General features: G+C 36.2%; 1 protein-coding gene and 1 non-coding gene across 3 annotated transcripts in view; one reads left to right on the top strand and one right to left on the bottom strand.

Moving 5' to 3' along the window:
* Positions 1–12,215, bottom strand: part of CDK12 (cyclin dependent kinase 12) — a 40,129-nt gene that overhangs the window by 26,221 nt on the left and 1,693 nt on the right. For both annotated transcript variants that reach the window (XM_052657254.1, XM_052657255.1), the window contains exons 2-3: positions 7,314–8,198; positions 456–632 (exon numbers count right to left, since the gene is read on the bottom strand). In XM_052657254.1, coding sequence (XP_052513214.1) covers positions 456–632; positions 7,314–8,198 — 1,062 coding nt within the window. The remainder of the gene's footprint in view (positions 1–455; positions 633–7,313; positions 8,199–12,215) is intronic.
* On the top strand, positions 11,148–11,294 carry LOC128065793 (U4 spliceosomal RNA). The gene has a single exon (XR_008201164.1). It is a non-coding gene; the product is annotated as a U4 spliceosomal RNA (small nuclear RNA).

Here is a 12,215-nt window from a genome sequence, read left to right as displayed (position 1 = left end):
ATAAAAGTAAAATTTAAAACTTTGGCAATAATATATGCTCAATAAATGGCAACCGTTTTTCTTACTAAGAGAAGGCGGCTAACAATCAGAAGATCAAACTCAGATTCTACTACATTATGACATGGCAACTCATGTAGTTCAGGGGGAAAAAACCCCGCATCTATTAATTCCTCATTAATATGTACATGGTTGACATCCTCTGAATAAAACGATTTTTTTCTTCTTTAATACTCTAAGTAGTATGAACTCAAAAGATACTGTGGGATCAATGTTCATGGTAAACTTGAACTTGGGAAATTATTACTTTTCTAAAAAACATGACAAGGTATCTGGGGATGTAGATGAAAGAATTTTATCTGTGAAAATAAAAAGAGCTACATTAGGCCCAATCCTCTATGATCCTAATGGTGTAGGTTGTGGTCCAAAGGTAGGGATGGATCCAGCCCAAAACTCACTTTGGTCTCTTTTTGTATGGTTGCTGAGGTGGTGTGATTGCCTTTGGTTCTGGAGAGTCTGGGGGAGATGGATCCCCACCAGGGAGCTCTGGAGGGAGAGGGAGGTCTGTGAGTAGGTGACGTGGTCTTTGTTCTTTCTCTTTCTTCACAGGTTTTGAAGGTAGAGTTTCTTTCGGACTAAACAACAGAGAGGAAAAAAAGAAAAAGATCACAATTACTTAAAGAATGTGCAAATAAAACTCAAAGATTGTAATGTCTGGTTAGTAAAAGATTACAAAGATTTTACTTTTAAAGGGAAAGCCCCTATAATATAACATAAAGAAATGGAGTTTAGTCACAGTTAAAGAGACTTGGATTTTGCAAAAAGAAATCTATAGTATATTAAAAAAAAAACAGAACTGGGATATTATCTGTAGAAACTTTAATAAACTTTTTAATGTCCTCCCGAAGAAGCTATCTGGATTTTTATTGAGATGAAATAAAATACAGGAAGTTATAATCTTAAATTTGCAAAGCACCATGGCAACCTGCGTAGTCACCAAACCTGCTCTAAAGATTTCAATAATGATGGAAAGCCCAACAGTGTAATACTACTATGTTACTAAAGATGTGGAGAGAAACTTGGAAAAAGCAAAGAGTATTTTAGAGTGTTTTGTAAGAAATACAGCTAAGCTGGAAATCAAAATAAATGAAAAATTCACTGATTTATTCTACTGGTTGGGAAGAAAAGGCAATCATATTCAACCACCCAAAATGGATAAATAACCCTCAAACTAAGAATCTAAGGAGAACGAGTCCAAGAGACTATTTCAGAATCATTAAAGCACTGGTGGCTCAAATGGTAATGGTTAAAGAACCTTCCTGCCAATGCTGAAGACACAGGTTCAATCCCTGGGTTGGGAAGATCCCCTGGAGAAGGAAATGGCAACCCATGCCAGTATTCTTGCCTGGGAAATTTCCTGGAAAAAGGAGCCTAATGGGCTACAGTTCATGGGGTCACAACAATCAGACATGACAATGACTAAACAACAACAACAAAGTACTGGCAGCAGAAAGCCTCTCCAACAAATTACAATAGTCAGTGGGGGAACAAAAGGGATGGCTTTTCTGGAATAGATTATAAAATTCAATTTTCAGATCGAATTTTTTAACCACCTCTACTTATGAGTAAAAGAAGGATTTTGTGCCATGCATGTCCTCAGAAAAAATAGGCAGCATACTAATTCATGTCTAGAAATAAAACCATGATAGTCTTTTGTATTCCATCACAGTATCAGAAGATTAAAAAGGATCTGAGAATCCTAACCACAGTAGGAACATCTATTTTTTCAGCAAGTGGTTATTAAGAGAAAATTTTCTTAAATACTTCCATAGAATCATAAACACATCTAAGGGATAATACAGCTATCCCTTGCAACGTATCTTTTTAAACCATACTGCTACCTTCAGTGTGTGAAATACAATCTCAAAAGCTACTACTTCCTTTTATTTTCCATCATTTTAATCTCAAAAATCATATAAAATAACAGAATCTTGTTTGTACCATATTAACCAGAACTGGGGTAGTCAAGGTAGAACAAAACCATCATCTGAAATTTTCTGTTAAATTACTGATAGTGATGAACAAACACCAACTTGCAGTAAGATTTTTCTACCCTGAAACGAAGTCTTAAACAAAAGAGTTACCAGAAAACTCTTGGGTCAGGATGTCATATAGATTTTTAAAATTTCCCCAACTTTTAAGACATTTAGAAAAGAAAATTCCTAGTTTTTCAATTACTCTGTCAAAATACTTTTTATAAACTTCAATTCATGATTCAAAAATAAAGTCTAGCTTGGTTCTGTGTCACTAGAATTAAATTAACTGAATTCTTTCACCATCATTTCATGTAAGTTCATTCTATATTTTACATTTACATCTTATTTTCTCCAAAATTTACTTTATGAGTTCAAATATTATTTGCTATTGTGAAAATGTACATTGCTTCTGAAAAATTGTATTTCAGTCTGTTATTTCAAGAAAGAATGAGTGTTTGATGGGATATGTACTACCAGTTTAGAGCACACAAGTTAAACAGAGGTTAAATTTTGTTTCAACAAATTCCACATGTACCAAAAACCTTGCAATAATGATGCATAAAATAAAAATGATAAAATTCCAATGCTTAGCAATATTATGGTCTTTAGCCTTTAGTGTAGGGTACTCACTAAAATAAAGCTCTATATAGTTCTGAGAACATATGGTACATGCAGAAAGGGTCTAACATAGTGGAAAAAATATTGTTGGAGAAGGCAATGGCACCCCGCTCCAGTACTCTTGCTTTGAAAATCCCATGGACAGAGGAGCCTAATAGGCTGCAGTCCATGGGGTTGCTAAGAGTCAGACACGACTGAGCGACTTCCCTTTCACTTTTCACTTTCATGCATTGGAGAAGGAAATGGCAACCCACTCCAGTGTTCTTGCCTGGAGAATCCCAGGGACGGCAGAGCCTGGTGGGCTGCCATCTCTGGGGTCACACAGAGTCGGACACGACTGAAGCGACTTAGCAGCAGCAGCAGCAAGTCATTACTTGAAGATTCAGTACCAGAAAGAACAGATTCACCCTATCAATATCAGTATTTCCTGCTTCTCCATTTATACCAGCAGATGGGTTCACTCATGGAGACAAGGTTGCATTAATGCCTGGGTATAATTTTTTAAAAAAAGTCAAATCCCAGAGTGCTCAAATTTTAGAATATGGATAGTCTCTTGGAATTTATGATGCTGAATTTATTCTGTAGGTACAATGTAAACACCTCTGACAAGTCTTTATTGTTAATAAAAAAAAAAAAAGAATTTACATATGAACTACACAAAAAGAAAATTAACTTTATTTTGGGCCATGTCACACAGCTTGTAGGTTCTCAATTCCCTGACCAGGGATGGAACTTGGGCCCACGGCAGTGGAAGCTTGGAGTCCTAACCACTGAAAAGTCAGGGAATTCCCCAAAATTAATTTTTATAATTTTCAAAATTTAAAATAAACTACTTTAAATATCCCCATCCCTGACGGCTCAGTGAATAAAGAATCTGCCAGCAATGCAGCAGACATAGGAGTCATGGGTTCGATCCCTGGGTTGGGAAGATCCCCTGGAGGAAGAAATGGCAACACTAGTATTCTTGCTTGGGAAATCCCATGGATAGAGGAGACTGGGTGACTAAACATGCACTTTAAATATGGCCATTTATCTCATTCCTCTTAAAGAAGGTTGTTTAAAAAGTGATTTATTTTTATAAACTTTTATTAAAATTTGAATGAACACATTAAAAACATTCTATTAGCAGTCTAATAGAACAGAAATAGAAAACAAGCATTCTATTAGCAAAATCCTAAATTCAAACCTGAACGTTTAATAGGTCTTTTATACAAGAGTTCAGTATTGTAAAAATATAGCCTTTAAGAATCCTGTAGACTTAGACATAGCTGTTCATGGGGATATGCTTCTTTTAAGGAGATCATCCATATGCATGCGGCTAAATTGCTTCAGTTGTGTCCAACTCTGTGCGACCCTATGGACTGTAACTCCCCCTCCTCCAGGCTCTGTCCGTGGCTCTGTCCATGGGATTCTCCAGGCAAGAATACTGGAGTGGGTATTACTCTTTATTCTTTTATTTATTCTTTATTCAAGTCTGATAAAACTTCAGATGAACCAGGCTATCCAAAAAATAGAAAAGAAAACAACATTTTAAAAACTCTCTATGGTTAACTGAAAATTTAAAGAAGAGTGTAGAGATGATTGGACTTCCCAGGTGGCTCAGTGGTAAAGAACCTGCCTGCCAATGCAGGAGACATAAGAGATGCAGGTTTGATCACTGGGTCAGCAAGATCCCCTGGAGGAGGGCATGGCAACCCACTCCAGTATTCTTGCCTGAAGAATCCCATGGACAGAGCCTGGAGGAGGGGGGAGTTACAGTCAATAAGGTCGCACAGAGTCGGACACAGCTGAAGCAATTTAGCTGCATGCATCTGGATGATCTCCTTAAAAGAAGCATATCCCCATGAACCGCTATGTCTGTGAAGAATGCATTATATCAAAGTGGATGTTTGGAAGCCTTTGCTTCTAGAAATCAAGAATTGTAGACTGTGAATCAGAAAGGTTTTTGCAAATATCATTAATTAAAATTCACTCTTCTATTATACTTCTGCTCAATATACATACTATACACACACATACATACACACGCACACACACACATTTGAAAGAGAGATTAATTCTTTTCCCAAAAGGACAATCCTCTAATGCAAGCTTTATATCATCCATGTGACAAATAATTTCTTAACTACATGCCCAATTTCATTTCACACAAGCCCTGACCCTGGTTCCTTCAGCAGTTTTACTTATTCAAATAATCAATATTTAATGACTACATTCTATGTTTTACGTTTAAAGTACTATAGGCAATAAAAGGAGAAGGCAATGGCACCCCACTCTAGTACTCTTGCCTGGAAAAATCCCATGGACAGAGGAGCCTGGTAGACTGCAGTCCATGGGGTCGCTAAGAGTCGGACACGACTGAGTGACTTCTCTTTCACTGTTCACTTTCACGCATTGGAGAAGGAAATAGCAACCCACTCCAGTGTTCTTGCCTGGAGAATCCCAGGGACGGGGGAGCCTGGTGGGCTGCCGTCTCTGAGGTCGCACAGAGTTGGACACAACTGAGGTGACTTAGCAGCAGCAGCAGCAGCAGGCAATAAAAAGATGTATAAGTCACATTCTCAACATTTAAGCTCCTGCAGTCTCCTATGAGATTCAGATTTCTTCCTAAAAAGTCTTCTTACATAAAATTATTTTTTCGGGACTTCCCTGGCAGTTCAATGGTTAAGATTCAGCGCTTCCTATGCAGCGGGCACAAGTTTGATCCCTGGTTGAGTAACTAGGGTCCCAAATGCCACACGGCCAAAAAAACCTTTTTTTAAATTAATAAACAAATGTTTTTCATGTGAAAGGTGCAGCTGTACATGGAAAGGGTGCACCAAATAAAGTAAATGAAGACAAAAACAGAAAAGCCATCTTGAATTTTAAGTTAGTACATAGTGAAAAAATAAAATTGATATTGGAAGAAATCTTCACTTCCATTTTTCTACCTTTAATAAGGACTATTAAATGAAACAGTTATACTTTTGGAATCAGAATATGTAACAAAAATAATTTTTCTCACTTCTCTCTCACGAGTGTTCTTAAAGACAGCTACACATACTCAAATAATCACTGAATGATCTTACTTTACCCTTCATTTACAATCTGAAAGACAGAAATCTCTATGTGCCTTCTATCAAAATTGTTCTACCTCTGCAAATCTGCACTCTACCGTGACTCATGGTAGATAGGTTCAATGGCTACTTGGTTAGCCAAGTAAACATTTCAAAAGGAAGATTCCTAGCCACACTGATATGATTCTAGCCACTATGTAAACTAATATTTAAACAAGGTTCCCGTGGAAAGATAGTGGCCTAGGTTCCCTCGGGACGACTTCTTTTCCAACAAAACTACAAAAATATATATTTTGTATCTATGATAAGTATATTGTGTACCTCAAACAAATTTTTCTACATAAATTTCAGGTTCTTTTCTTCTCCTTTGTAGTTCTCAGGATGTGGCAGAATTCATTAATACCTATTAATATTAGAAAGAGCATGTGGAATTTTTCTTTAAAATCATATTTACCACTATATATAGTAATGGAGCCATTCCCTTAAATAGTCTCTTTTCCCATCATTTACTGCACTTGCACCTTCTAAAAAAGCACAGAGAATAGTCTGAAAAAATATAGACCTAAAGGGCTGAAATGTATCACTATTTAAACTACTGCTATCACCTGGAAAGTAATGGAAGCTTGGGAATTGGTCTGGGATGCACTGACTGATAATATTTATTTCTGTGCTTACGATGAAAACTTGTTGTATTAAGTGAAACTCATATTCTCTATAACAAGAGGGCAGAATCTCCATAGAAAAACAATAACCCGAAGACTGCCATGGTATATGTCACTGCTAAATCAAGTTTGTTTGGTTGTACTTGCCTAGCTAGGTCTGCCAAGAAATTAAACAAATATATTTCCCTAATGCCTTCCATGAAATCAGATTCATGCTTCAAATCATTTCAGGTCTCAATAGTCAGAGGATTCATTAAAATGAAAGCTCTTCTTATCACCACACTGTGAATTTATATTCTGATTAGCAAAGACTCTACATATTGTTCTTTTGCTTCTTAAGTATAATTTTTTTAAAGCATCAAGATGGAAAAAACTCGATATAAAAGACATTTTTGGGACCACTTAGGATATTAATATTATTATTGATATGCTACTGATATTATTCAATAAATGAATGTTTTTTAGGGTGATAAAGGTATTCTGATTATGCAGGAAAGTGTTCTTGTTAGGAGAGACATGCTAAACTATTCAAAAATGTCATAATATCTATAGTTTAAAAAAATATGGCAAAAAATTAACAACTGGTCAATCTAGCTGAAGGGCATACAGGTGTTAATTTTTCTGCAGCTATGTAATACTGAAATTTTCAACATAATAATTTAAGGAGAAAAACATGATTTTTAAAACTTTTAAATCAAAATTATTGATAAATAGTCTTGTGAGAAAAAGGATTACTAGACCTCAAACTATAATTCTCTTTTCCTAATCATGTCATACATTAAGGACTTTTTCCACTGAAAACCAAACATCACAGGTATTTCCTATTCATGAAAGCATTATAAGCAGACATGCATCAGAAGAATTTTGACAAAGCCTTGAGAACAAAAACTACATTACACTTAGATCAAGAGGGTTAAAATTTCCCAATTAACTACAGGACTTACCTATCCATGTCATCATCTCCCAGTAATAAGGGTGGGAGGGGCAGAGGAGGCAACGTTGAAGTTTTTAGGTGTGGAATAGCAGCTGTTACAGATACTTGAGTCTTCACAGAAACCTGTACAGGGGGCTGAGAATTTGCCTGAGAGGACAGAGTAGATGTCCTTGGATGAACAGAGGGGGGCAAAGTTGAAGTACTTGAAGAAAGAACCTGACTAAATGTTGGCTGGGGAGGAGGCAGAGGTGGCTGCTGTGGAATAGCTGGCAGTGGAGGCAAAGGTGGCAAGGGGGGTGTCTGTGGTGGAGGGGTAGTAGTTGGTAAAGGAGGTGGAGAAGTAACTGTGGGAAGAGGTGGAAGGGTCTCCTTTTCAGATGTCTCTGTCTCTTTTGGAGTAACAATCTCCTCTTTCAGTGCTACAGGTTTAGAGTCTCTTGTTCCCTGTACTTTCGTATCTTTAAGAACAGGCTGCTTCTCAGAGTTCTCATCCAACTTCACTTTCCCTGTATCTAAAGAATTTTTGACCTCTGTGTTAAGATGTGTTACATTCACCAGTTCAGTATCTGGGGCAGATTTTTCCAATTTTACACCTCTGGGTAACTTTTTAGGCTCCAAGCCTGAATCCTTAGCCTCCACTGAACTGTTCTCTTTTCTAGGCAAAAATATAGGTGAACCCTTGGATTCCTTCCCATCCATTTTTGCTGCTGCAGCAGCTGCTGCTCTTTCCTTCTTTTTCCTACTGAGTTCAGCTCCCAAGCTGGAGTTCAATGGAAGCCTGACAGGTGAGATACTGGAATGTCGACTGCGTGACCCGGATCTCTTCTTTTTACTATGAGAAGATGAGTGTCTTGAATATGCAGGACTTCTACTTCTAGACTTCATTGATTTTCTACTGGAAAAAGACAAAAAAAATTAAATCAATAGACTACAGCAATATGGAAGAAAAAAGATTAAACTATGAAGAATTGTAACTAAAAAAACCCAGTTTGAGTACTTAGCAATCTTAAAAATAGATTGTTGTTGTTGTTCAGTCACTCAGTCCTGTCTGACTCTTTGTGACCCCATGGACTGCAGCACACCAGGCTTCCTTGTCCTTCACTATCTCCCGGAGTGTGCTCAAATTCATGTTCATCGAGTCGGTGATGCTATCTAATCATCTCATCCTCTGCCACCCTCTTCTCCTCCTGCCCTCAATCTTCCCCAGCATCAGAGCCTTTTCCAGTGAGCTGGCTCTTCGCATTAGGTGGCCGAAGTATTAGAGTTTCAGCTTTAGCATCAGTCCTTCCTATGAATATTCAGGGTTGATTTCTTCTGGATTGACTGGTTTAATCGCCTTGCAGTCCATGGCACCCACTCTCAAGAGTCTTCTCCAGCACCACAACTCGAAAGCATCAATTCTTTGGCACTCAGCCTTCTTTATGGTCCAGCTCTCACATCCATACATGACTAATGGGAAAACCATACCTTCGACTATACAGACCTTTGTCGGCAAAGTGATGTCTTTGCTTTTTAATATGTTGTCTAAGTTTGTCATGGCTTTCCTTCCAAGGAGCAAGTGTCTTTTAATTTCACGGCTGCAGTCACCGTTTCCGAAGTGATTTTGAAGCCCAAGAAAATAAAATCTGTCACTGCTTCCATTTTTTTCCCCTTCTATTTGCCATGAAGTGATGGGACCGGATGGTACCATCAAATAATAATAATAATAATGTATCAATATTGGTTTATTAATTATAACAAATATAAGATATTAATATTAGGGGAAACTGAGTTTGAGGATATGAAAGAATTCTCTGTACTAGCTTCAGAATTTTTCTATAAATTTAGAAATGTTCTTTACTCTAAAAAATGGATTGGAAGGAAATAATCCTTCATGGTAACATATTTCACTCATATAATCTAAAAATTATCCACTACTTATTCAAGTGAAAGAAGATGGATGGATATTTTTTCCCATATCCATATTCATGATTACTTTTAGAATTTTGGTTTAAATATCTGATAAAGTGAAAACATGATTTTTAAAAGTCACACTTTATGCTAAACGTAGTAACTAGCACACTTCACTAAAACCTAAAATTTTAAACTAGAGAGCTATCTAATTGAGAAATCCCAGGAAAAGATTTTGTTTCTGAATCCTCAGTTTATAATTAAGTTGTGCCTATACTAAACAAACTCCCAAGATACAAGCCTTAGGATTTACAAACTACATAAACTGGAGAAACTGTCTTGACAAAATAATTTATTAGACATTCTTAAAACTATGATGACTTCTAGTACTTTCAAATATAAAATGATTTCCAATAAACATTTTAGAAATTCATAAAGCAAGGTATTATTGCATGCTCAACTTGTTTTCTCCATTATTAAGAAAGGATTGGAAAGTAAAATCTGGGAATCTAAAAGGCAGATTATTCTAAATTAAAGTCCAAGCCCCTCTTAATTCTTTTTGCTTTTTAATGAAGTCAAATGTACTATCGGCCTTCTCAGGTAGTGCTAGTGGTAAAGAACTTGCCTGCCAATGCAGGAGACATAAGAGACGCAGGTTCAACCTTTGTGTCAGGAAGATCCCCTGGAGGAGGGCGTGGCAACCCACTCCAGTATTCTTGCCAGGAGAATCCCCATGGACAGAGGAGCCTGGGAGGCTAAAATCCATGGGGTCACAAAGAGTCGGACACAACTGAAGGAACTTAGCAGGCACACAATGTATCAAGTATGACTGGACAAAACATAATTTGCCCAATAGTCTAAAACAAATTGTTCCCATTTCAGATCTTCAATATCTCCCTTCTATGGTTGATCATTGGTAAGACTGATGTGATTCAAAATGTTTCAAAACAAACAGCATATACATGGTAGGGGAAACAACTCACATGATGTTAATCATGATTTTCTTATACCCATAATGCCTTTTGGAAATTTCTTCCAACAGTTAATTAATATATAAAATAATCACTGAAATCAAACAACAACATTTATATGAACATGAGGATACAAAACAATGAAACTAGTTAAATGGATTTACTAAATACCCAGTTACTCTTAAGAAAACTAATACATCTGTAAATAAAGTGGCTAAAACAAGAGGCTTTCTCTAAATTACAGACTGGGTTGAAACTAACATTATCTTAGGAAAACACTAAGTAATGTCAGAAACATGCCCTACAACCCACTGTTTCTTTAATCTTTCAGCATGACTAAATCTTCCTAAAGAACTCTGCTACAAATCCTTTAACTTCTGAACAGAATCTTACTGTAATAGGACATTTGGATGGCTCTAAGTTACATAAATGTTAAAGTTGAGGTCCAGATCCACTCTTTAAGGGAAAAAGGGGGTAAAAAGGGGACAACAAATAGGTAAATTGTCTTCAAAGAGTGAACAAAACTGTCTTCAATAACAAATGTATTTTTTCCCTGAATTAAGTTAGGTTCCACCCATTTGAAATGAAATTGCTACTATTAATCACTACTAATTTGGTGGATGCAAAGATCTTCAAAGTTTCTCTCAAAGCATTTTCAGTCTTTAAAAATGATATCGCTTGTTTAATTCTGACTGTCTCTCTCAAGGCAAAATAAATAAATAAATAAATAATAATAACCCAGAAGACTATAAATCTGTATGTTCCCTACCCTAAGAAACTGAATGAGGAAAAATATGTACATATGCACATATCGCACACCTACAAACATGTAATGCTCTTTACTAGCCAACTAAAAACGTGCGTGTGACTCCAGGATTATTATTTAGTGTTTATATTTGTGTCCTATAGGATCATGTTGTGTTTTCAATTCTTTCTTGATTGATTTTTACCATTACTGCACTAATTTCAACTAAGTGAGTATAAGCTTTGTGCAGTGGCAGTATCGTAGCCAATGAGGTTTATCCGAGGCACGATTATTACTAATTGAAAACTTTTCTCAACTAAGTGAGTATAGGAAGAGAGAACTTGAGATATGAACCCAAAAGGAATTATTGCAAAAGCAGCTTGTTTTTACTGAAACTTGTTTTAGCCTCAATGTGATTCTAAAATATTCTGAGACTATTTCTTAGGCATCCTTAAAAAAAGCTAAGCAATTTTACAAATAGTACACTTAAGACATCTACCTCACTGTATATAAATTGACTTCTCATTCCTCCAGAAAAAAAAAGTGAACTCTAGCTAACGGTGTACATGCTAAAGTGTTTATAGTGAACTATACTGATGTACGCAACTTACTTTGAGGTGAATCAAAACAAATGAAGATGGCTTGATGAAGAGATGGATAGAAATGATAAAATGTATATCAAGTATTAATTGTAGAATCTGGGTGGTACATATTTGAGTCCTGACTACAATAATAAAATGCAGGGGGAAAGCCTAAGGAACTTCATACTCTGACAGCTAGGAACTCTTTTAACTTGATGAATTCAAACTAGTTTATGAATAATTATAACTTTAAGTCAGCAAAAATTACTCACATTTACATATAAAAGACATGGCATGGATTTTTTTCTAATTTCTCTACTAGTTTTCAACATTTTTCTCACTCACTGATAAAATTTACTGAGCAGGCACTGTACCTGACTATGCACTCATATTTACTAATTAAACCTCACAACTCTAGAACTAGGTAGTTATTACTCTCATTTCACACACAGAAAAACTAAATTATATGTCAAAGGTTACAAAACAAGATTAGGATTCCACTCAGATGTGACTCCTAAACTCAAGTTCTCCTTTTGTGGAAAATGATAAGACTACAAATAGGGAGGTACATACACCTCATCACTTAGGAACAAGAACAGTTTTCTGTAGACAATTCACTCCAACTATTAAATTTTAAACTAACATGGCTTTATCACCAAAAATATCACAGTGAAGATACTATTAGCATTTTTTAAAAGAAAGATTCTGAAAACTGCTGTGGTCAC

Source organism: Budorcas taxicolor, chromosome 19, assembly GCF_023091745.1.
Source record: "Budorcas taxicolor isolate Tak-1 chromosome 19, Takin1.1, whole genome shotgun sequence".
In the NCBI taxonomy this organism is placed as follows: Eukaryota; Metazoa; Chordata; class Mammalia; order Artiodactyla; family Bovidae; genus Budorcas; species Budorcas taxicolor.
This window is presented reverse-complemented; position numbering and strand designations above follow the sequence as displayed.